The sequence below is a fragment of the Lactuca sativa genome, chromosome 9 (assembly GCF_002870075.4).
Source record: "Lactuca sativa cultivar Salinas chromosome 9, Lsat_Salinas_v11, whole genome shotgun sequence".
NCBI lineage: Eukaryota > Viridiplantae > Streptophyta > Magnoliopsida > Asterales > Asteraceae > Lactuca > Lactuca sativa.
In genome coordinates this window covers 192095706-192120945 of record NC_056631.2, presented here as the reverse complement: position 1 = coordinate 192120945, position 25240 = coordinate 192095706, and the positions used below count along the sequence as shown (strand labels likewise).

The 25240-nt window shown below is 44.5% G+C and overlaps 1 protein-coding gene across 1 annotated transcript; it reads right to left on the bottom strand.

Moving 5' to 3' along the window:
- Positions 1–1145: 1145 nt before the first annotated feature.
- On the bottom strand, positions 1146–23860 carry LOC128129220 (leucine-rich repeat extensin-like protein 5). The gene is made up of 3 exons (XM_052767862.1): positions 23083–23860; positions 14780–15299; positions 1146–1287 (listed from the first exon to the last, which is right to left on the bottom strand). Exons 1-3 carry the CDS (start codon positions 23858–23860, stop codon positions 1146–1148), a joined length of 1440 nt encoding a protein of 479 aa, XP_052623822.1.
- Positions 23861–25240: the final 1380 nt, after the last annotated feature.

Genomic DNA, 25240 nt, shown 5'->3' with positions numbered 1-25240 from the left:
AGCCCTAAGACGCAACACGATAAGTCCCAACAATCTCCCCCTTTGTGTCTTTGGGACCGAGACTTCAAATTTATTTAGGAAACGATGGCTTCCCTACCGTCTTGAACACTCTTGGTATGATAGCTAATAGATGATACCGAAAGGTGATATACCACCGAAGCATATCAGTAAACGTTTTCTTATCAGCATCCGAGTTCTGCTTGCACTAATATATTTAAAATAATGATGTGCTCCAAGCAGTCAGTAGAAAACAAATGTTTATCTACCAAAGCGAACAAGAACTTATGAGCATCACCCTTCGTAAAATCACAATTAAGTGAGTTAAGTCAATTTGCCCTATCTTCATCTTGTTCACATCACCGGGCTTTTGGGTAGGCTTGACTGTCGGTTTCTTATTCATTACCCTTGCTATCTCCTGATCCATTGTTGCAACTTCATGGATATAGGATCCCAACATTCTTTTTATATGTTCTATAATTGGTTCATACTGCTTGGAATTATTGAGCAGAATGTTGACAAGCAAAATCCAATCGTGTGGATTAAGATTGGGAAGGTCAGCCAGTGATATCAACGAAACAGAGTTTGCAGTTCCTCGTGTAACTTTGAAATGAACGTTCACAAACTTGCCAACTGGATTCGGCTTCAAATACCATTCAATAAGCTCTCGTTCAACCCTTGGACATGGAAAAGGAAACTCAACAATTGAATCAAAACAATGAAAAGTAAATGCCTTCCTTGTAATCGACATATCAAACTGTGAGTCCTTGGAATTGTCGCAGTCAAACGAAGCAATCGGTTCTAACCAGTAGAAACTCGGTGATTCAATTGCTTGACTGATCAACACATCCCGAGTCCATTCAGGAAAAAGAGCTTTCTTACATTGTAAGATATCTTCGGTTTCTTTGTTTCGTCGCTCTATTTCCTCAGCTACTTTTGTGATTTTCAAATTTTCATCCAACTCTTTATCCCTTTTCTTTCTTTGCAGAGCCTCGGCAATAGTCTCATCTGTATCACTATCGTTGTCATGTACAATCTGTTTCAGCTTTTCTTTCGGGCCAGAACCTGAAGCTACATTATCCTTCAGTTCTTTTGTCATAACTGCTTTCTGAGATTCCTCCCCCCCCTTGTTTTGGAGTAACAAAAGGCTACGAAACACCTTTCGTTTCATGAAGAATAGCAAGGGCGGGAAGCAGTTTGGTTGTGAGATGATTGCGAATGGTGAGAGTCAGAATTGGATCATAAGCACCAAGTATGTTCGTCAACATGTCCTTAACATCATTGGCACAACTACGAAAGATAGCTCTTTTAGTTTTTGTTGGGCTGAAGTTCTGTTTTGTATTGCGTCTTTTGGGCTCGTAGATTAGCCTTGTATTCTCCGGTTTGGGCCTGTCCTACCGAGAGCCTTTATGTATTGTATATAAGTTATCGCTTGCATGCATATTAGGTCAAGATTCAAGATTTCTGTTTTAGCGTTCCAGAGTTTACGATATTACTCTCTTGTAATCTTCCAATCCTTTACAGTTGATGTTCTTAATCGAGCTCTTCTAAGGATTTTATTTAATCATTCAACACGTTTGATTCAAGCTGTTTGCTCTTATTATTGCGTTCTGCCTTGTTATTTATATTGTGTTCTTGCAGTTTCATATTTATATACTTGTTCACGATCTAATCGATCTTTATAGATTAAAAGTTATTGTTTTTAATCTCATCAATTGGTATCAGAGCAGGAGGCTGTGTAATCGATACACTTCTTTTCTGTGAAAAAGATTTTCATTAGGGTTTTCCGCAATCATCGATATTTATTGAGCCGTCATCTTAATTGACGTATCTTAGTATTTATTGTTTTGCCCTAATCTGCTTTATTACAAGTCTGATCTTTGAACAGGTTATTACGATCATTATGGACGCAACGCAATCAAACCCTATTAATATTTCCAACAGCATTGGTTCGACAACAAAGATTCCAATCTTATACACCCATGACTATGAAGTATGGGCACATCATTTTGAAGATTACGTGATTGGATCGGAGGACAATGGTTTTCTCATATGGGAAGCCATTATCAATGGACCATTTTCTCATTCCGCGACATCCAGAGTTATTAAGACGCAAAAAGAATACAACGATTTGCTCAAGGACGTGACGAATATTGCGCAGGATGAGAAAGATAAATTCCAGTGCAATATTAAGGCACTAAGGTTGATCAGATTCGCCCTTCAGTCCGACACATTCAGACTTGTCAGCTCATGCACTACGGCGAAGGAAGTGTGGGATAGACTTCGCGAACTGTATTCAACAGACGAAGATCTTGAACACTCCATCCAAACCTTGCTTCTATCTGAGTTTGGAGAATTCAGGCAAGGGGCCGAAGAAACCGTGACCCAGACGTTTGATCGCTTCAATCATCTTCTCAGCAAGATGATCAAACACGACATTGAAAGGAAGCTCATCGAACAAAAGGTTACTTTCTTGAACGGACTGAGATTGGAATGGAGAGCAGTAGTTTCCACAGTCAAAGCCCATGAACAGTTTAAATCATACTCTTTGGCGAAACTGGTGGGTATTCTAAAGTCCCAAGAGAAGATTGTTGTTCAAGAGAAGAACGTTGTGTCTAGTCTTGGTTCGTTGGCCCTCCTATCTAAAAGTAAAGCCGTGATGGAGGATGAAGAGCTCAACTTGGAAGAATATGACCTCACAACTGAGGATTATGCCATGATGGTATCCAATCCTAAGAGGTTCATAAAGAAGAGATTCCCCAGCAACAAAAACCGAAACTGGCAGGGGAGTTATAGCTCTGAAAAGGCAAACAATGAACCGAAGGCTGAGGAGTCCAAGAAGGAACCGAAGGCAGATGGCGATTCCGGAGTAAGCTGTTTTTACTGTGGTGGCAAGAACCACTATGCTAAGGACTGTGTTCTTAAAAAGATGGCTGAAAAGGATGACGGAAAGGATGAGGAAGCCGTACTGCAGAAGAGGTTGGATGAGTTGAGGAAGAAAAAGTCTACCGCTAACCCTTCTATTAATGCTCTTATTGTGCAGGGTTCGGTTAATAACGATGAGTTCGGTAGCACCGAAGTTTGGTCTACTGACTCAGAAGACGAAGAAGTGAGGAAGCCTACTCATGGAAAGGCTTATATGGCTAAGGAGGAAAGCAGTGGTGGAAAATGCTTCATGGTGTCAAGCGCATCTCAAATGAGGGGATACAACACCGATGGAGGAAGCAATGGACCGAAAGTGCAGGAAGATATGTGCTTCACAGCCAAACCACTCAGCCAACAGTTCAATGAGCTTGATGAACTGATAAAGAAGGTACAATCTGTTTTTGTTTCATCTAAAGTACCATCATCCTCATATGAGAAAGAACTAAAAAGCGTTAACACAAGAATTTCTCATTTAGATAGTAGCTTAACTCAAACTAGAGTCACCAATTCTAACCTGACTGATCAATTAAGCAGGGTGGCGTCGAAGAGTGAGGAGCGGCGTATGTGGATTGAGTTAAAAGAGTCGGAATTAATTAAAGTCAAAGACGAAAACATTTATTTGCAGAGAGACAATTTGAAATTGTTAAAACAACGAAATGTTTTTTGTTTAATAGCTAAACGTTTATATTCCAATATTACTCAGCTGCACTTGGACTGTGAGATAGGCAAAAAGATCCATCGTATGATTTTACCATTCCTAGAATTTAAGGAGGATGAAATCGATGCCGAAGCTTACAATTGTGAGAGTGTGATTTCGTCTGATGATGTCAACCCAACTTATCAAATTGGACTGGACAAAATTGAGTCCTTCATTAAATCCAAAGACCATAAGGACATGCTCAAAAATCTGTTGGACGAAAATGATAGACTTAAACTGAGAACCGAAACCATACAAAAGTTTGACTCTCTAAATGCCAAAGTAAGTTCAGAAAATAAAATTGATGTTGAAAATGCATCTGAGCTTAACGAGGACGAAAACATGAGTGAAATTTCTGTAGAGGATACGGTTGACTGCTCAGAATTTGTGAAAAGCGAAACTGAAAACCACAAAAATCTTGTTTCTGAAAATTCTGTGGAATTTGCTAGATTGTCCCAACAAAAGTCCCCGAAATTAGTAGAAAAGGCTGTTGTCTATCAAAAGGTCAGAACCACTCCGAATCAGGTATACAAAGTGACTGGAGTAACCGAACATCAAACAGCTGAACTCACGGCTATTGTTAACGAAGACAATGCTGATGGCTGTGATGAGTTCTTCTGGGAAGCTCCTATTGACAATGGAAACGAAACCGTTGGCCTATCTGAAAGAACCTCTTGGATGAAGAAAGGGAGATACATACCTGAACCCTTGAACAAGCCTGATAATTTCAGTGAACCAAGCACAAGTGGTACAAAAGACACTCCTCAAGAGGTTGAGCATTCAGTAAAAGAAGACATTCCTTCAACGCCAACAGCTCGAAGTGAAACTTCATCAGACACTCCTTCCACTTCCTCAGGGCAAACTGAATCTTCAGATATTCCCTCTGCTCCCTCGTTTCAAAGAAAAACTCCTAAAGTTCAAAAGGAATCAGCAAAGGTTACATCAAAAGCGAAAGCGAACGTTCATCATCAACCCAAACAGATGAGGGATAAAAAGATAGAAAGGAACCTAAGATACAGGAAAAATCTTTCTGAAAGGAAACAATTCTGGCACTCCCAGAATGCATACTATTCACACAAGGACAAGAATCTGAAGTATGAAAATAATCTCGTAAGAAAGCACGATAATTCCAACAACCGAAAGCCAAGGTTCGGTTCGCAGGAAGATACCAACCGAAAGCCAAGGTTCGGTTCGCAAGAAGATACCAACCGAAAGCCAAGGTTCGGTTCGCAAGAAAATTCTAACCGAAAGCAAAGGTTCGGTTCTGAAAAGGATTTAAACCGAAACCAAAGGTTCGATTCCAAGAACAACTCCAACCGAACTCAGAGGTTCAGTTCTGAAGTCAGAAGAGAACAAGACTCAAAAGTTAAACCCACCAACGATCAAAAGCAAAAGGGTCACCTAGAGTCATCAGCAAGGAAGACACCTCCATCCAAATCCAAATCCTCTCTTCCTAATTCTTCTTGTTCATCTCCATCTTGCTCTAACACTAATTCCATGGGTTCTCAAAAACCACGTCCATCTGCTGAACAGAAGGAAAAGCAGAAAGTCGGTGAATTCAAACCTGAGTCTAAAGCGAACAAATCCAATCCTAACAAAATAAAAGTTTTCACCATTAAAAAGAAAGATGAAACAACTTTAATTAAAAGAACATATCTTGTTGATATCTCTCTAACTATTCCTGTTCCCATGAAAACCTCACATGGACCCAAGAAACTTTGGGTTCCTAAATCTGCTTAATTTTTGCAGGTTATAAGTGACGAGCAGTTTGACGAAGAATGGTATATCGACAGTGGCTGCTCGCGTCACATGACAGGAAGGAAGGAGGAACTCAGGGAATACAGATCTCTTGCAAATGGTGGCAACGTTAAGTTTGGAAATAACTCTTACGGCACCATAAAGGGATATGGGATGATAACGAATGGTGATTTTACCATAAGAAAGGTGGCTTATGTGGAAGGACTTCAACACAACCTCATCAGTGTATCTCAGCTTGTTGGAGGTACAGGTCTCAAAGTTTCATTCGATGATGAAGGTTCTGAAATCATAGAGAAAACAACAAAGAAAGTGATTCTGAAGTCAGAGCGAAAGGGTGAAATGTTTCCGCTGAACATGAAACCCATCAAAGGAAACCCAGCAATTTGTCTGCTATCAAAAGCTCAATACGACGAAAGCTGGTTGTGGCACAGAAGACTCTCTCATCTCAATTTCAAAGATATCAACCGACTTGTCACTGGAGGTCATGTTAGGGGTCTTCCATTGCTCAAGTTTGACAGAGAGCATTTATGTGCTGCATGTGAAATGGGAAAGCAGAGTCGTCAAAGTCACCCATCCATAGTTAACACAAAAGTTGTTGAACCACTCGAATTGCTTCATATCGATTTATGTGGTCCTTCATCTATTGAAAGCATCGGTGGTAGGAAGTACATTCTTGTTGTCGTTGATGACTTCTCTAGATTTACATGGGTGTTCTTTCTAAAGCTCAAATCTGAAGCGACTCAAAAGCTGAAAGTGTTTATCAAGCAAATTGAAGTCCAGCTCAAGAAGGTCGTTCGCAACATCAGGAGCGACAATGGTCTCGAATTCAAGAACAGGGAGTTTGAAGCGTTTCTTGCAGAAAAGGGAATTAGCCATAATTTCTCAGCTCCCTACACACCACAGCAGAATGGAATAGTCGAAAGACGAAATCGATCTCTGTGTGAAGCTGCCCGAACTATGTTAAGTTTTGCTTCCTTACCTCTATATTTTTGGGCTGATGCTATTTCTGCTGCTTGTTATACTCAAAACAGGTCCTATCTTAACAAGCGATTCACGCTCACACCATATGAGATACTAAACAACAGGAAGCCCAATGTGAAATTTTTCCACGTTTTTGGCTCAAGGTGTTTCATCTTTAACTCTAAAGAACACCGCAACAAGTTTGATGTCAAAGCCGACGAGGGAATCTTTCTGGGTTACTCACTCACTTCAAAGGCGTACAGGGTCCTAAACAAACGATCAAGAAGGATTGAAGAAACATACTATGTGACCTTCGACGATAGCTATGTCAAGAAGCTACAGGCCATAGATGACACTGCCAGGGAAATCTTCCCTCAAACTGGTCAAGTCACAATCTCAATCGCCAATATGTACGAGAATTTTCTGGATCTCTTTGATGAACCGGAAAAAGCTTCTCTCTCAGAAGCAGGGGCAGCCGACAACAAAATAGATCATATGAAGAAGATTGTCGAAGATGCTGCAAGAAGAATGCATGAAGGAGAATCGCCCACTGATGAATCTCCAACCAACAATGCTTCAGTCGAGGGGGAGCCAAATTCTCTTGTCGAGGGGGAGCCTAGCTCACAAGTCCAGGGGGAGCCAAGCTCTACTACTTCAACCGAAGGTCCTTCATCAACCGAAGATGCACCTCCTCACGAAGGTCCTTCAATGTCTGAAAATCCAGCACCACAAGAAACCCCTGAACCTCACGTTTGTCAAGACTCATCAATTGAGGGGGAGCATGATGATATGACGCTTGATTTTGATAGCCAATCCGAGTCTGAAGAGATGATCAACGCTGAACTAGATCCATCCTTTGATTCGAATTACCCTCCTCTTACAAAATGGACCAGAGATCATCCTATCTCTCAAGTAGTTGGTGATGTATCTGAAAAGGTTCTGACCCGATCTCAACTGAAGGCAAAACAGACATCCTTATTCTCAAAAGTTGAGTTTTGTATGTTTAACTCATTTGTATCAAAAGTCGAACCGAAGACAGTGAACACTGCCCTCGATCACTCTGATTGGGTTCAAGCTATGCAAGATGAACTAAACGAGTTTGAGAGGAATAAAGTCTGGCGCCTCATTCCAACTCCTCCGGATGCTTCAGTTGTTGGTCTCAAATGGGTTTTTAGAAACAAAATGGACAAGGAAGGTAATGTCATAAGAAACAAGGCTCGCCTGGTTGTCAAAGGATACTGTCAGGAGGAAGGGATAGATTACGAAGAGACGTTCGCTCCAGTAGCAAGGCTAGAATCGGTTAGAATATTGCTGGCCTATGCTGCTCACAAAAACTTTGAGGTTTTCCAAATGGACGTCAAGTGTGCATTTCTCAATGGAGAACTTGAAGAAACTGTGTATGTGGAGCAACCTCCTGGGTTCGTGAACGAAAAGTATCCAAATCATTGCTACATTCTGGATAAAGCTGTGTACGGCCTCAAACAAGCTCCGAGAGCCTGGTATGAAACGCTTACAAAATTTTTGAAGATGTCCAAATTCAAACAAGGTTTGGTTGACCCAACCTTCTTTCGTAAAAAGGAAGGTAACCACCTTATGATAGTTCAAATTTATCTCGATGACATCATCTTTGGCTCCACGAATCCCAGCTTAACAGCTGAATTCAGAAAGTTGATGGAGACTAAGTTTGAAATGAGCTCAATGGGTCCTATTAACTTTTTCCTTGGTTTAAACATAAGACAGGGAACCGAAGGCATCTTTATCAATCAGGAAGCTTACACCAAGACTCTCCTAGCGAAGTTTGGAATGATGGGAGACTCAAAAGTCAAAGTCCCAATGGCATTCGGCACCAAGCTGACCCCTTCACTAGATAAACCGGCTATTGACATCACACTCTATCGTCAAATGATAGGCTCATTGATGTATCTAACTGCTAGCAGGCCTGATATCATGTTTTCTGTGTGTTACTGTGCTCGATTTCAGGCTAACCCACGCGAACCTCACCTACTGGCGGTGAAGAACATCCTGCGCTATCTCAAGCGAACCGCCTCCTTGGGTCTATGGTATCCATCCAACTCTGGCTTCTTCGTTCAAGCCTATTCTGATGCAGACCTTGGAGGATGTGGACTCGACCGCAAAAGCACAACTGGTGGCTGTCAATTTCTTGATGGGAAGTTGGTCAGCTGGCAATCCAAGAAACAAACATGTGTGTCGCTGTCTACTGCTGAAGCGGAATACATTGCCGCTGCATCCTGCACATCGCAAGTGATTTGGATCCAGAGTCAACTTCGAGACTATGGACTCAATATGAAGAAGATCCCTCTATATTGTGACTCTGAAAGTGCAATTAGGATCTGTCATAACCCGGTGCAACACTCCAAAACCAAACACATAGCACTAAGGTATCACTTCATCAAAGATCATGTGGAAGATGGAAATGTCGAAGTTCACTTCGTAAGAACCACTGATCAACTGGCTGATGTCTTTACCAAAGCTCTTCCTGAAGCATCATTCAATAAAATATTGCAAGGGCTCGGTATGATGGAATCAGAATCAGTTCCTCACACTACCACTCAATCTCAACCGTAAGAAGTGAAACCAACCGAACGTTCGGGTTCGGTTCAACTATCTGACTCGCTCATTACTTCAAAGGTAGTTTTTCTGTGTTGTATATTTCTTGTGCAAAATTTATTTTTCTTTACGTAACAAGTTTTTTTTATTATCTCTAAACTTCTTGGTTTCTTAAAAAAAAAAAAATTTCTTGAACCGAAACCAACCGAAGGTTCGGGTTCGGTTTTTCAAAATTTTCCTGAACCGAAACCAACCGAAGGTTCGGGTTCGGTTTTTCAAAATTTTCCTGAACCGAAACCAACCGAAGGTTCGGGTCCGGTTTTTCAAAATTTTCCTGAACCGAAACCAACCGAACGCTCGGGTTCGGTTTTTCAATCTCTTTCCAAGTTTTTTTTCAATTTTTTTTTACTCTTCTATAATTTTTTTTTATTATTATTTTTATATATATAAATTTCAAAAACTACAAAAATATTTTCTTTTATTTTTCTTTGTGTGCTCATTTGTTTATGGGAATATATTCCATGCCTTACTTAAGTGTCCCTAGAAGCATGCTGCTGTATGTGTCCCAAGCCTCATAAGATTTTGAATAATAGCCTTCATGGCATGGTAAAAACAAACCTTGTCTTCCCAATAAGGCTAACTTATTTATTCTAATCGTGAGCTACCTCACTCTATTCTCACACGAGTTCAGAGTCTCCTGCTTGGTCCTTATGTTCGCAGCAGAGGTACTACGTCTTCTTTCACCATCTCCATTACAAATTCTCCATAACATTCGTTTCATCACTGTAACCCTTGAGACTCTCAGCAATTTCCACTGGGGTTTATGGTTACACAACCTCTGTGTTTATGATCTTAGTTTCGTGCCACTACGAACTGAGTGAAACCCAAAATTCAACACCAACGAATTGGCGGTGACCAATTAACTTGATCAAGTTTTCACCAATGAATTGACGAGTGTACCTTCGTGAAATCTCAATTTCTTTTCTTTTTGCGTGGTTCCAATGAAATTGTTACACACCATGACATTTCTTCCAAGGGATCCAGTTTTAAATTTTTATCTGAGATTTCATATTCATCCAAGCCACTACAGAATCAACTCAACCCTACTTGTTCAACAGACTACACTGGTCTCACAAGTACTTTGTTCACATTCGTTCTTATATCAAGAATTGAATTGATGAATCAAAGCGAAACCACCCTTAATTTGCCTTATTACAAGAAGCCTTTCAACATTTATTAATGAATGTTTGATCGTAATTTAACGGGATTCCACACTAACACTTTGCGGTCTCTCTTGACCATGGAGGAAGAGATTTGTGCCCGGGATCATCAGTTTTGTGTCATCATTGACATCACAGATTATCCTAAAAAGAGTTGCTTTATTTCTTTATTCATTTTACACTCTTTGCACGAAAATCCTAGATTTTCAAAAATTCCGTTACTAATTATTTTACAGGCTGGAAAATTAATGGATGGTTCATAATGAATCTGTGGTTACCAATAATCCACGTGGGCGTTTTATTCAAAAGACAGCAGATTAAAAAGGGGAAGAGACAAAAGATGCTGACGCGGCGGAAGTTCAAAGGATAGAAATTCAAACGACGGTAAAAGGCGGGCGCGTGAATTTGAAGAGGCCGCGCTTTTTCTGACACTATTGGACGCGTGTGCAAGTATTGAAGCGTCATCCATCAGGCATTAATGGCGCGTGTGGAAATAGAAACGGTTCCTCTCTCTGAACCGGCGCTTATTGGGCGGCGTGATCCTAGGAATCTGACACTCTCTCTCCTACGTGATCATCGCACGTCCCAACTGTCACCAATCAGTCACTCAAAAACCCTTCCATATTTCCATAAGAGATTTGAATCGATCTTTCTCTCTCCTATCACCTACTATAAAAACCCATCCAGACCACCTTTTACCTCTTTACTGCCCCATAATTTCCAAAGCAAAAATACTTCCAAACTCTCTCCCGGTTATCTTCTTCTCCAACCTGCAACAATGGCTGAATCCTCTTCCGTCCATGCTACTTCTCAGATTCTTCCAATCCGTCCTCAGCAATGCCTCGTGATTGATCTGAACCCACTGGCCTATGATCCCTACATGTCGCCGGTCATCGAGTGTCTCAAATACTCCCAGCTTGCTCCGGCACTGTCACGGATTGAAACGGTGCCAATGGTGGCCCTATCTCAGGTCTACGCAACGGCTTATTACGACAAGGCCGTTGACAGAGTCTTTTTTGAAGTGGCGGAACACAAGACGTCGATTTCTCGTTCCCGCTTCTGCTCTATGCTTGGGTTTGCTGCTGACCCATCGCGTGTTCACCCGGAGACAATTCCGGTTGGTATGCTCTACAGCATGTTCTACAACATGGGCTACACGGAAGTTCTCACCTCCGTCGCCAGATTCAAAAAGTCATGCCTACCGCCCCAATGGAATGGGTTATTTACAGTTCTCTTCAAGGGACTGTCAGAACGAAGCTCAGGATCGGACGGGGCCAGTCGTCTTTTCCTGTCGATTATGTATGCGGTGTACAACGGGATCAATCTGGACTACGGATTTGTCCTTTGGCAACAACTGATTCAGAGCCTATCTTCCGCTTCCCGACACTCCGAGGTGTCACTAGCCCGGTTCTGGATCTTGATCACAAGATGGGCTATGGACAAGTTCGATGTCCAAACTGCTGACGGTGCACCGATGTCTTCGATTGGTACGTTCCACACCACGAAGATCATCGTATCCGCTGCATCGAAATTCTCCTTCATTGGCTCTATCTCGGAGTCGATGTATGGTAGTGTGCCATCAGACAGCAGTATGATCAAGGCGATCAAGGAGTTAGGGCCATCTGGTCCGAGGGAACTGACACCGGACATGTTGAGATCGATCCATGATGCCGACAAACCGGTGGCCAGGGGTAAGAAGGCAGACAAGGGGAAGAAACCATCCAAAGCCCCAAAACCTACTCCCAAGAAGCGCAAACAACCGAAGGCTGCCTCGTCACCACAACCGAAAAGGAGGAAGACCCAACAAAAGCGAAAGCTAATCCTTTCCTCCTCATCAAGTGAATCCGAAGGTAGGAGTTCGGACTCTGAGGGGTCACAAGGAGACGAATCTCCACAAAGAGGCAACACACCCCCTCGGTCCCCAACCCCGGAGATGGAACTTCACCAATCCCCAGTTCCTTCCCCTCCACCCACAATACCTATTTCCATTCCCACCATAAACCCTACTATACCACCAACCTCATTCCCTATACCTCCACCCATATTCACCACCTCAACCGAAACACCACCTGTAACCGAAACCCCTCCCGTAACCGCACCTCCACAAACCGAAACCCATACACAACCACCACCCGAAACTAACCCCCCACCTACTCAACCTGAACCAACCAAACCCATAACACCCCCAGCTTCACCACCACCTCAATCTCCAGAAGACGCCTCCGATGGCGATGATCAATACCTAGGTGGTGATCACCTGAACTTTGATTCGGTCTACTATAGTCCGTTTCAAGTTCAAAGTGATGAGGAGGATGATGCTCCTGTAACCAAGAAGCATCTCCGCGAGCTGAACGAGAAGGTTGATCAACTTCTCGCCTCCTCTTCCAATCAGAAGTCATCCTTATCTGAAGCTGCCCTTCAGAGGATAGTTGATGCCTTCTCTAGGGCTCAACATGACTCAGTGGCCTCTGCTACTGCTGCAATAGACGCCTCCACCCGAGCTTGTGAGGCAGCGACCGAAAAAGTCGATAAACTATTCCATGACGCTACAATCCTAATGCAGTCTATGCAGGAAAGCGCCGAAGCCACCAAAACAACACTGGAACCACTTGTTAATCAATTGGCCCAGTTTGTAAAGACGGAGTTATCCTCGTTCGCTACCCTCAGACAAAACCTTAGCGACGACAACTCGGCACTCCGTGCCTCCATTGAAGCCCGCTTGGCAAAGCTACAAGAGGATCTTGCGGCTGAAAATAAACTGATGGACGTCCTGGCGAGTAAGACTACTGCCCTCAAGGTCAAGAGCACCCAACTTTCCAACTCCGAACAACAATTGGAGGCTCTTCGATCCGAAAGGGAAATCATCAAGACGTGTGTTTCGGATGTCCACGCCGCTCTATCCAACATCCTGGAAGCACACGACCCCATCCTGAATCACTCGGTGAGGCGTACCCTCGCTGAGAAACTCTCTCCGGCCATGGCTCTCTTGAGTAAAATTGAAGGCCTACCCAGTTTCGTGTCCATTCCGAAACAAGGGGGAGATGAGAAGACAGGATCGAAACCACCTCCTTCCTCAAAAGCAACTCACACAACCGAACCACCCCCAACTGGTCATGCCTCGGGTTTGGGTGTGAAGGACAAGGGCAAAAACATTACAGAGGGAGGAGATGAAGATGAAGATGAAGATGAAGACAAGGAGACTATTGCGGACATGTTAAAGAGAAAGAACAGTCGCAATACTGATGACGATGTCAGTCGTGTGGCACGTGAAGCTGAAGAAGCCGAACGTAAACAAAAAGAAGCCAACGATCTCCTTGAGAGCCGAAAGCTGCTCTTCCCTGCCTGGACCAGGGATCGACTGATAAAAGAGGCCATAGAGACTCCAAGTATACTATGGCTCGAGCCGGTGATATCATTCGACTGCATCAACTCGGTCGATTCGCAATTTGATATGCCGCTGACTCGAAAGGCGTTCATCTTCCATGCCTTCTCCAACATTTTCGAAGTCCCGCATCCGAACGATGAGCTTGACAGGGAGCTCATTGACTTTTATCTGGAGGCCGCTCGCCCTCAATTCCTTACATGGAGCGCCCAAAAGATTGTCAATGTTCGGGTGATGAAGCCGTTTGCTGTGGGGAGATTCACAAACGTCAAGTTCAAGCTTATCCGAGGATCTGCAAGAACTGCTCACATGATCTCTCTGGCGGATCTGCCCAATCTGAACCCTCATGATTGGATAGTCTTGTACAACATCTTGCTGACAAACGAAGCCGAATATGGTCCCATCTTAGACCATGTCAAAAGGATGCTGGCATGCTATATCATGGAGGTGGCCCTAATGGATCAGGAGGTTGCCACAGTGTTTAAGAAGAAACCGAAAGTCAAGCCTGTGGGATCGGCCAGTGATCTAAACACGATGAAAATGGGCAAGATAGATTCAAGGCGAAACTCTGTGATGTTCACCAGAGCCGAAGGACAGAAATGTCTGTTCGCGTTAGCTGACAAGCACCTCTACACCACTCCCTGCTTGGAACACGTCCTATCTATCGTCAAGCGGTGTAAGGACAATTCGGCTGATGACATCAAATATTTTGAAGATATGATCAATTGGTACATCCGGTTTAGACAGACCATTCTTTTCATAACCAAGTGTCTGTTTAGTACCGTGAAGAAGAAGGTACCAGCTTCAGCCGCCGGCCCAAGTAAGAAGTGATGGTCTCGCTCCAAATTGACGCAAAGGGGGAGATTGTTGGGCTGAAGTTCTGTTTTGTATTGCGTCTTTTGGGCTCGTAGATTAGCCTTGTATTCTCCGGTTTGGGCCTGTCCTACCGAGAGCCTTTATGTATTGTATATAAGTTATCGCTTGCATGCATATTAGGTCAAGATTCAAGATTTCTGTTTTAGCGTTCCAGAGTTTACGATATTGCTCTCTTGTAATCTTCCAATCCTTTACAGTTGATGTTCTTAATCGAGCTCTTCTAAGGATTTTATTTAATCATTCAACACGTTTGATTCAAGCTGTTTGCTCTTACTATTGCGTTCTGCCTTGTTATTTATATTGTGTTCTTGCAGTTTCATATTTATATACTTGTTCACGATCTAATCGATCTTTATAGATTAAAAGTTATTGTTTTTAATCTCATCAGTTTTCAACAATGAAATCTCCTTCTCTGCCTGAGCAAGTTGCACGTGATGGACTGTGATTGTAGAGGCTTGTCTTGCAATTTCTTCTTTTAGAGCACCCTCTTTGGCAATATCTGCATGCAGAGAGTCCAGTTTGGAGGAAACCGATCTAATGAGAGAGGTATTATCAGCTTTCATTGAGGAACGAACTTCTTCAAACTTCGTTTGTTCTTCCTTTAAAGACTGAGAAAGAGAGGCAACCGATTCACGAATGTTAGCTACATTCGTATCCGCATGCCCTTTCAAAGAATCTAAAAAGATCTGAGTTGTGCAAATAACTTCAGTAACATTAGCAGAAGCTTTCTTGCAAACTGAAGTCGATTCTTTGATGGCATCGGTTGATTTATACATAGCTTGTGTATATTGCTCTATAGATGTCTCCACAAAAGCTTTAAGAATAACCCCTCCATAGGCGTTCGTATCAGCAAGCAATTTATCCAACTTCTCATGAATATTGTCTAAGTGTTGGCGGTTGATAGGAGCTTCAGTATCTTCATTAGATTGTAATCGATAGTGTAACACCGTAAATTTCAAAACAATTTTTCGCATTTTATAAAAACACAGATCATTTAACATTCATAAAACATCAATGTTTGAAACTCAATCCATGCCATATAAAAATCCCAAGATCTGATAACATAAAAATCTCGTGTGTGTGTACTGATCAAGCCGGCGCCTTCCCACGGTCATCACTAGTACTTGAAACAAATAACACCAACACTGTAAGCACAAAGCTTAGTGAGTTCCCCAAAATACCACACATAACACATATTAGCCACTCGAGGCTATAACTCTGTGGGTCCGTGGACCCTACTCTGTGAACCCTCTGGTTCTATCTCTGTGAACCTTCCGGTTCCAACTCTATAAACATGCACAACATAAATCACAATGAAATAATGCAGTACACCCATAACATACATATAGCATACAATACTCTGTCACATAACTCTGATTACCTACTCAAGGTAAAGTATAGTGAGAAGACTCGCCTCGCATATCTCGATACTCGCAAATCTCGGAAATCACTCGCGCTCGATCACCCGAGCTATAATCCTCCTATAACACAATATATCTCTAATTAACACTTTCACAACTAAGGTTGACTAACCCTATCAAGTCAACACTGGTTAACTCTGGTCAATGGTCAATGGTCAACTTTGACCGGACTCGGTGAGTGCACTAGGGCGACTCGGCGAGTCTATACGTGTTCACTGACTCCCTAGGATCCTCTCTTGACACGTCAAGTACTTCCCTAACTCGACGAGTTCCACCTGTCATGAATCGCGGGGCCACCACGACTCAACTCGCCGAGTCTCCTCACAAATCTCCAAAAATATAAGAATGAATAATACCTGGGAATCCGGGTTGTTACAATTCTCCCCCACTAGAACTAGACTTCGCCCTCGAAGTCTCGCTCTGCAAATAACTCCGGATGCTGCTCACGCATCTCACGCTCCGGCTCCTAAGTCATCTCGGAACCCTTCCGATGCTGCCACTGAACCAAAACCAAGGGTACCTCCTTGTTCCTCAGAACCTTGACTTTCCGATCTCTTATTGCCACTGGTCTCTCAGCATAATACAGGCTCGCATCCACCTGAATATCCTCTAATGGAACCACTGCCGACTCATCGGCTATAAACTTCCACAGTTGCGACACATGGAAAGTGTCATGAATCTGCTCCAACTCTGTTGGCAAATCCAAACGATAGGCTACCCTGCCTACCCTCGCAACCACCCGGAATGGACCAATATATTGGGGCCCCAACTTGCCCCTCTTCCTGAATCGAATCACTCCTTTCCAAGGAGAGAACTTCAGAAGCACAAATTCGCCGACCTGAAACTCAAGCTCGGACTGACGTCTGTCCGCATAACTCTTCTAACGACTCTGAGTGGTCAATAACCTTTGTCTGACCTGCTGGATCTGCTCTGTCGTCTGAAGCACGATCTCTGTACTGCCCATCACACACTGTCCAACCTCTCCCCAGCAAATGGGGGTCCGACACCTCCTCCCATACAACAGCTTAAAGGGTGGCATACTAATGCTCGAATGATGGTTGTTGTTGTAGCAAAAAACTCCGCCAAGGGCAAGTACGTATCCCAACTTCCCCCAAAATCCAACACACATGCCCGGAGCATGTCCTCGAGTGTCTGAATCGTCCACTCACTCTGTCCGTCTGTCTGGGGGTGATATACGGTACTAAAATGCAGCCTAGTACCTAACTCCCCATGAAACTTCTTCCAGAATCTAGAAGTGAAACGTACATCCCGGTTTGAGACAATCGAGATCGGCACCCCATGCCGAGATACCACCTCCCTCACGTACATCTCTCCTAACTTCTCTGCGGAGGAGCTCTCACTAATAGCAAGGAAGTGGGTGCTCTTCGTCAACCTGTCCACAATCACCCAAATTGCATCGACTCCCCTTGAAGTCCTTGGCAATTTGGTGATAAAATCCATGGTGATATGTTCCCACTTCCATTCGGGAACCTCCAACGGCTGCAACTTACCATGCGGTCTTTGGTGCTCGGCCTTAACCCTCCGGCAGGTTAAGCACCTCTCAACAAACCACGCAACATCCTTCTTCATACAGGGCCACCAATACTCCCTCCTCAGGTCCAAATACATCTTAGTGGCCCCAGGATGGATCGAGAATTTCGACCGATGAGCCTCTTCCATCAAAATGGTATGTGCCCCACCCACAAACAATACCCATATACGCCCCTGAAAAGTCATAAGCCCCCGACCATCGGTAACGAACTCTGATACCAACCCAACAACTCTCTCCATCTTTTGGTTCTCCGATGTCACGGCCTCAGCCTGTGCTCCACGAATGGTGTCCAACACCGGAGCCATCACGGTCAATCGCAAGCATACACCTCACAATGGGGCGCTCTCCGCCCTACGACTCAGGGTGTCGGCTACCACATTAGCCTTGCCCGGATGGTATAGAATCTCACAATCATAATCCTTGACCACATCCAACCACCTCCTCTGCCCCATATTTAGGTTGGGCTGATCCATCAAATACTTCAGGCTCTTATGGTCCGTGTATATCATAGACCGAACCCCATACAGATAGTGACGCCAAATCTTGAGGGCGAACACAACTGCCCCCAACTCTAGATCATGGGTGGGATACCTCGTCTCATGAGGTTTCAGCTGCCTCGATGCGTACGCTATCACATGCCCTCTCTGCATCAACACCACCCCCAACCCCAAGATCGATGCATCACAGTATACCACAAAGTCCTCCATCCCCTCCAGGAGGGCTAACACCGGGGCTTCGCATAACCTTCGGCGAAGCATCTCAAAGGAGGCCTTCTGCTCGGGGCCCCATGAAAAAGTGACGCCCTTCCGGGTCAACCTGGTGAGTGGCACTGCGATCTTAGAGAAATCCTTGATAAATCTTTGATAATAACCCGCCAACCCAAGGAAACTCTTGATCTCGGAGGGTGACCTCGGCACCTCCCAACTCATCACCGCCTCAACTTTGGCCAGGTCGACCAATATCCCTTTCTGGTTGACGAGATGACCCAGGAACTGGACCTCTCGCAACCAGAAATCACACTTGGAGAATTTGGCATAAAGCCTCTCCGATCTCAGAACTCCTAGGATCTCCCTGAAATGCTCCTCATGCTGCTCTCTAGATCTCGAATATACCAAAATGTCATCGATGAATACAATCACTGACCGATCCAGCATCGGCCTGCACACTCGGTTCATGAGATCCATGAACACTGCCGGGGCATTGGTGAGCCCGAAAGGCATCACCACAAACTCGTAATGCCCATAACGCGTCCTGAACGTTGTCTTCTGGATGTCCTCATCTCGCACCCTCACCTGATGATATCCAGACCTCAAATCGATCTTGGAGAACCAAGATGCTCCCTGCAACTGATCGAATAAATCGTCGATCCTCGGCAACGGGTAACGGTTCTTGACCGTCAGCTTGTTCAACTCCCGGTAATCAATGCACATCCGGTGTGAACCATCCTTCTTCTTAACAAACAGGATAGGCGCTCCCCACGGCGAGCTGCTCGGCCGAATAAACCCCTTTCCCAGCAGCTCCTGAAGCTGCAAGGATAACTCTTGCATCTCTGGAGGTGCAAGGCGATAAGGCACCTTAGCGATAGGCGCGGCCCCCGGGACCAAATCGATACTGAACTCCGCTTGCCTCACAGGAGGTACACCCGACAGCTCCTCTGGAAATACATCCGGGAACTCACGCACTATCGGAACCTTCTCAATTGACCTCGGCCTCTCGGAATCCACTCGCGTATCCATCACATACGACACAAAACCCTTACAGCCCTACTGTAGACACTGCCTCACCCCAGCGGCCGAACAAAACGCAGATCCAGAACGTGTACCCTCGCCGTACACCGTAAGAACTCCCCCACTAGGGTCTCATATAGTCACCACCTGTCGCTCGCAGTCGATAACCGCATCGAATCTGCTCAACCAGTCCATGCCCACAATGACACAAACATCACCCATCGCAATAGGAAGCAAATCAATCGGGAACTCAACACCGAAAATATCGAACACGCACCCCCGGAGAACCTCTGTGGCATATATCACCCTCTCGTTATCTATGGAAACTCTCAGAGGCCGACTCAATGCCTCACGACTAACACTGATATGCTGACACAAAGCCAAAGATACAAAAGACCGACTCGCACCCAAGTCAAATAACACCAAGGCAGGTACAGAATTCACAAGAAATGTACCTACGCATAACATAATATAAGCATAATATCTCAACATCAAAATAAATACACGAAAGAACACATACCAGCCACGACATCGGGCGCTGCGCGGACCTCCTCTGCGGTAAACTGAAAGGCTCTCCCTCGTGCCCTCGGCGCCTCGGCCTTCACTGGCTGACTCTCGGTAGCTCTGATAGCGGCAGGGGCAGATCCCTGAGGTGCTCCCTGAGCTGATCCCCGCAACTATGGACACTCCGCCTTCCGGTGTCTGGTCTGGTTGCAGTGGAAACACATTGCAAACCCCTTGGGGCAGTCCTTGGCCATATGCCCCTCTTTGCCGCATTTGTAGCAAGATCCAGCTCTACATACTCCATCATGACCCTTGCCGCACTTTCCACAAGTGCGGCCCTTCTGGCTCCCCGATTTAGGATCAGCGGGCTTGGCCCACTTGGCTGCCGTCTGGGACTGTGCCGGTTGCCGATCCCTCCCCTGAGACTCCGCCTCCTCCTTACCCTGAGTCTCTAGCTCAATCTCCCTCTTCCGGGCATTTGCCTGAACCTCGGCAAACGTCCGGTACGAGGAGTTCGCCACGAACTCCCGAATGTCTCGCCTCAAAATACTCAAATATCGGCTCATACGTGCCTGCTCAGTGGACACGTGCTCAGGGCAGAACATCGCCCTCTCGTGGAACATCCTGCTAATCACCATAACAGACTCAGTACCTAGCTTGAGGGTCAGAAACTCCTAGGCCAAACGCTCCCTCTCCACCTGGGGAACGTACTCATCTCGGAACATGGCAGTGAACCTCTCCCAGGTCACTACCGCAACCTCAGCAGGCGTAAAATGGGCCATCACAAACTTCCACCAGTCCTTCGCTCCCAAGCGAAGCTGGTTCAGCGCGAACCGAACTCTCAAATGCTCAGGAGATGAGCAAGTGAAGAAACACCCCTCTATGTCGGAAATCCATCTCATAGCTACCACCGGGTCCTGGGTCCCATCAAACTCCGGCGGTTTTGTGTTGTTGAACTCTCGGAACAGCAATGCATCACCACCTTGCGGCCTCGCGGCAGCAATAGCTGCGGTGGCCGCTGCAACAGCAGCCTCAGAAAGAGAGGAATAACGCTCGTCGAAAGTCTCAATCAACATGGTCTTAATAGACCCGAACATCTCTTGTATCTCTGCCCTGATGGCCGCAGCCACCTCCTCATGGATGATTCGACGGATCTCCTCCTCACTGGCCCCACTGCTCTCAAGCATAATACGTGTCCTCACCATGATCTACCTCTGAAATACAACATATGATACATTAGAATTCATTCGAGCATACTCACACTCGACAACTCATTCCTCCTTGATCCCTGGGCATTCCAAAGATTCTTTCTTGGGATGTACACCGCCCCGGTGCTTTCAGTAGTACGGGCCCAATACTACTGTCCACACCGTATTAGAATACACCCGAAGTCTTCCTCTTCGGATCCCAAGTTCCAAGTACTCTATTATGCATAATCCACTCTCAAACCGATCTCTCATAAGTCCCTTTCTGCTATCTAATCACTCTCAAGCATCTCATAGCAGCTCACCTCTCCCTAGGCTAAGGCATCACAAATCAGGCCACTCTAGTCCTAATATGAGTACCTAGCCTACTCTAGCATGAGAATACATCATATCAATATCAATGTCACATAACATGAGGGTATTTTGGGAAATCACCGTTCGGGCGCTGACTGATCATGCACACAACTATGCTCTGCGTTTTTCCAAAAATCTTTTACTCTTTTTGAAAATACTTCTCAAATCCTCAGTTTGAGTTCAAATACGCCCGAAGGTGTACTCGAATCCCTCAAACCAAGGCTCTGATACCAACTTCTAACACCGTAAATTTCAAAACAATTTTTCGCATTTTATAAAAACACAGATCATTTAACATTCATAAAACATCAATGTTTGAAACTTAATCCATGCCATATAAAAATGCCAAGATCTGATAACATAAAAATCCCGTGTGTGTGTGTACTGATCAAGCCGGCGCCTTCCCACGGTCATCACTAGTACCTGAAACAAATAACACCGACACTGTAAGCACAAAGCTTAGTGAGTTCCCCAAAATACCACACATAACACATATTAGCCACTCGAGGCTATAACTCTGTGGGTCCGTGGACCCTACTCTGTGAACCCTCTGGTTCTATCTCTGTGAACCTTCCGGTTCCAACTCTATAAACATGCATATCATAAATCACATAGAAATAATCCAGTACACTCATAACATACATATAGCATACAATACTCTGTCACATAACTCTGGTTACCTACTCACGGTAAAGTATAGTGAGAAGACTCACCTCGCGTATCTCGATAACTCGCAAATCTCAGAAATCACTCGCGCTCGATCACCCGAGCTATAATCCTCCTATAACACAATATATCTCTAATTAACACTTTCACAACTAAGGTTGACTAACCCTATCAAGTCAACACTGGTCAACTCTAGTCAATGGTCAATGGTCAACTTTGACCGGACTCGGCGAGTGCACTAGGGCGACTCGGCGAGTCTATACGTGTTCACTGACTCCCTCGGATCCTCTCTTGACACGTCGAGTACTTCCCTAACTCGACGAGTTCCACCTGTCACGAATCGCGGGGCCACCACGACTCAACTCGCCGAGTCTCAAGAACAGCTCGGCAAGTTTAGGCTTGACTCAGCCCCCTAATGACTCTCCCTAACTCACTAGGTCATCCCCCCAACCCGGCGAGTCTACTCGCTGAACAATCCACCTGAAACCCCAACCCTACTCGCCGAGTCTCAAGAACAACTCGTCGAGTTCATGCCATGCACAAACTCTATTGACCTTCTGAGGTCAGATCTACTTTCCCAAACCATAGATCTGGCCTTCCCAAGCATGAATGTCACGTAAAGTTCGAAACTTGATGCTTGTACAACCCCCACAAGGCATATAAAAGAGATTTGGTCCCAAAAGTGACAACCTAGGTCCAATAACTCCATAATAACCCAAAAAGCTCCAAGGGTTAAGGTCTCTGGACCTCTTTGAGTCCAGATCCAAGGTACAAACTCGAAGAGGGACCATTTACTTCACATAATCACTCTCCAAAGGGTTTAGAAAACCGTAACTCTGAAGATCAACCCTAAAACTGAAGGAAGTTCGAACTATTACCTCAAAATGAAGCCTCTGGACTCTGGATCTGCTGGAATCTCACCTCCTCCTTGCTTTTGCCACCTTCTTCTTGCTAAACAAGGATTACAAAGGAACAAAAGTGACTTCCTCTCTCCTAAAACGAATCAGCTCTCTTAGGGTTCTCTCAAGGGACTGGTAGCCGCAATGGCAGGCTATAAGTGCCCTTAAATAGGCTCCAAACGCGGGGGATTAGGGTTTCATTAAACAGCGTGGACTCGCCGATTCCACTTTTTGGACTCGCCAAGTCCAGACGCGAACCAGTGCCCATAGCCACGATCATACTCGGCGAGTTTGGGCTCCAACTCGCCGAGTCTCCTCACAAATCTCCAAAAATATAAGAATAAATAATACTTGGGAATCCGGGCTGTTACAGATAGGGACTAAAGTATGTGGAGTCATACTCAACATTGTCGCCTCCAAGAGTATCACCAGAACCAGTTGATTGGTTGGCGAGGGAGGTATAGTGATGACAGGGGTGTTGGATACAGTAGGTGCCCTCGTATTAGATACGTTGACCCTTGCTGTTTGTTCAGGGATTGTAGTGGGTTTGACTGGGGTAATGATTGGAGTAGATAAAGGTGTTGTGGAAATAGAAATAGAAGATACTGGTGGAGGTGGTAGAGAAGTTTCGGTTGTAGAAGTGGGAACAACCACAACTGGAACTTTCGGTGTCGGTATTGGAGTTGGCTGTTTCGGTGGTGTTAGTTTTGGGGTTGTTTGTTTTGGTGAAGGGGGTGGAGTTGGAATTTTAACATCTTCTGGTTTAGGAGGGGATTGTTTTAGTGATGGAGGTGGAGTCGGAATGTTGACTTCTTGAGTTGGGGAAGGAGATCGAGGTGGATTATTACCTCTTGGAGACACATGTGGAGATGCGGCTTCTTCATCATCTTCGTTGTCAGATTGAGAAGGAGATGAATCCCTAGGTTTTCGTGCCATTCGTTTGATCTTCTTCGGCTTAGAATAACTTTCTGTCTCTGACTTTTGCTTCTTGCTTTTGGAAGGCTTAGAGGGTTTATGCTCGGTTGTCTCCTTCTTAGTAGTCACCCGTTTGCCTAGGTTACTCGGCTTGTCAAAAGCATCTAAAGCAGCTTGTTGTTTGGTAGTAAGAGCTCTTGGCTTTGTGGGATGAAGCTTGTTGTAGTCGGCCATCACCTTACTGTGCAGGGTAACACTTCGGTACATTGTCTCAGGAATCGAACCATAGTGACGAAACTTGAATGGGTAAGAGATGATGATCTTCTTCATATGGAAGGTTGCAAATGACGTAATTAGAGCATCCTTCATCACCAGAATTTCCAAAGTGTCAATGGCTCTTTGAGTAATAATGGTCCAAAATCGTCCATAAGAGATTTCGGATTGACGAGTGGATGTGTTCAGACTTTGCACAACCTGAGACCATATGATTGACCCATAGTCTAGGTTTAACCCATTATACAAACCATAGAGAATGGCCAGAAACCCCTTGCTAGTGCCATCGGATCCAGCACTTTGTTATGTCAAGCCTTTTATCAGTAAAGTGAGAAGACCATTCCACTGAGATGGTAGACAGGACTTCTTGACTTTGGCAATGGTTGTCAAGAAATCAATGTAGCCTATCTCATACATCAGTGAGTAGAGTTGTGCGGTGGTGATAAAATCAAGAGAAACCACTGAAGAATCAACTGCGAGATGAAGCAATGAACAAAACCTCCCTTTTGGAAATAATGGCCTTCTTGTTGTGGATTTGAAAATAGATTCGTTCCTTGTTCTTGTCATATGATGTAGAAGAGTAAACTTGAGATAATAATGACATTGGAACCGCCTCGAACTAGGTTAGGGCAACAACTAGCGGGGAATACTTCAAACACTCCACAATGTGCAACATGTAGGAATCACACACGAAAGGAGTGAGTTCAATAATCATATTTTGATTAGGCTTGATGGTAAGAAAGGCAGATGAAGCAGTTTGATCTTGTGCAGAAGAAGAAGTCGCCATTGTTGATCAAAGGAAGAAGATGAACAGTGTAAATCGTCATTACAGTTTAGAATTCTTTGAAGCGGTAGAAGACAAAGAATCGTGCAATCCCTTTATATACCGTTGGTAGGAGAGAGAAAATCGTGACGATGGTGACGTTATCTTCTAAAATTAGCCTGAAAAAGCGCGATTTGACAGGTTGGATGTTCCTAGGAAGGTATCAGCACGCGTGCGTATAGCGACCGTTCAAATTCACACGCCCAAAAAGATTTCAGCAATCTGCATTTGAATTAGAATGTACCATCGGAACCTGAATTGCCCTTAATTCACTAGATGACAAATATACTCAAACATATCATCAATAGAATGGGGAAAATTAAAAATTTCCGTGCATTAGAGTGACAAAAGGTAAAGTAATAAATCAAATGTGTATGGGTTGTAACTGATGTCCTACAATTAGATGAAAAACAGAGGATTCTGGGCAAGAATCGCTTCCTTCGAAGTCAAGAGGGACTCAAAGTGCTTGTGTGGATTCCCGAGAATACGATCAAGTGTTTTTTTAATAAACATTGAAA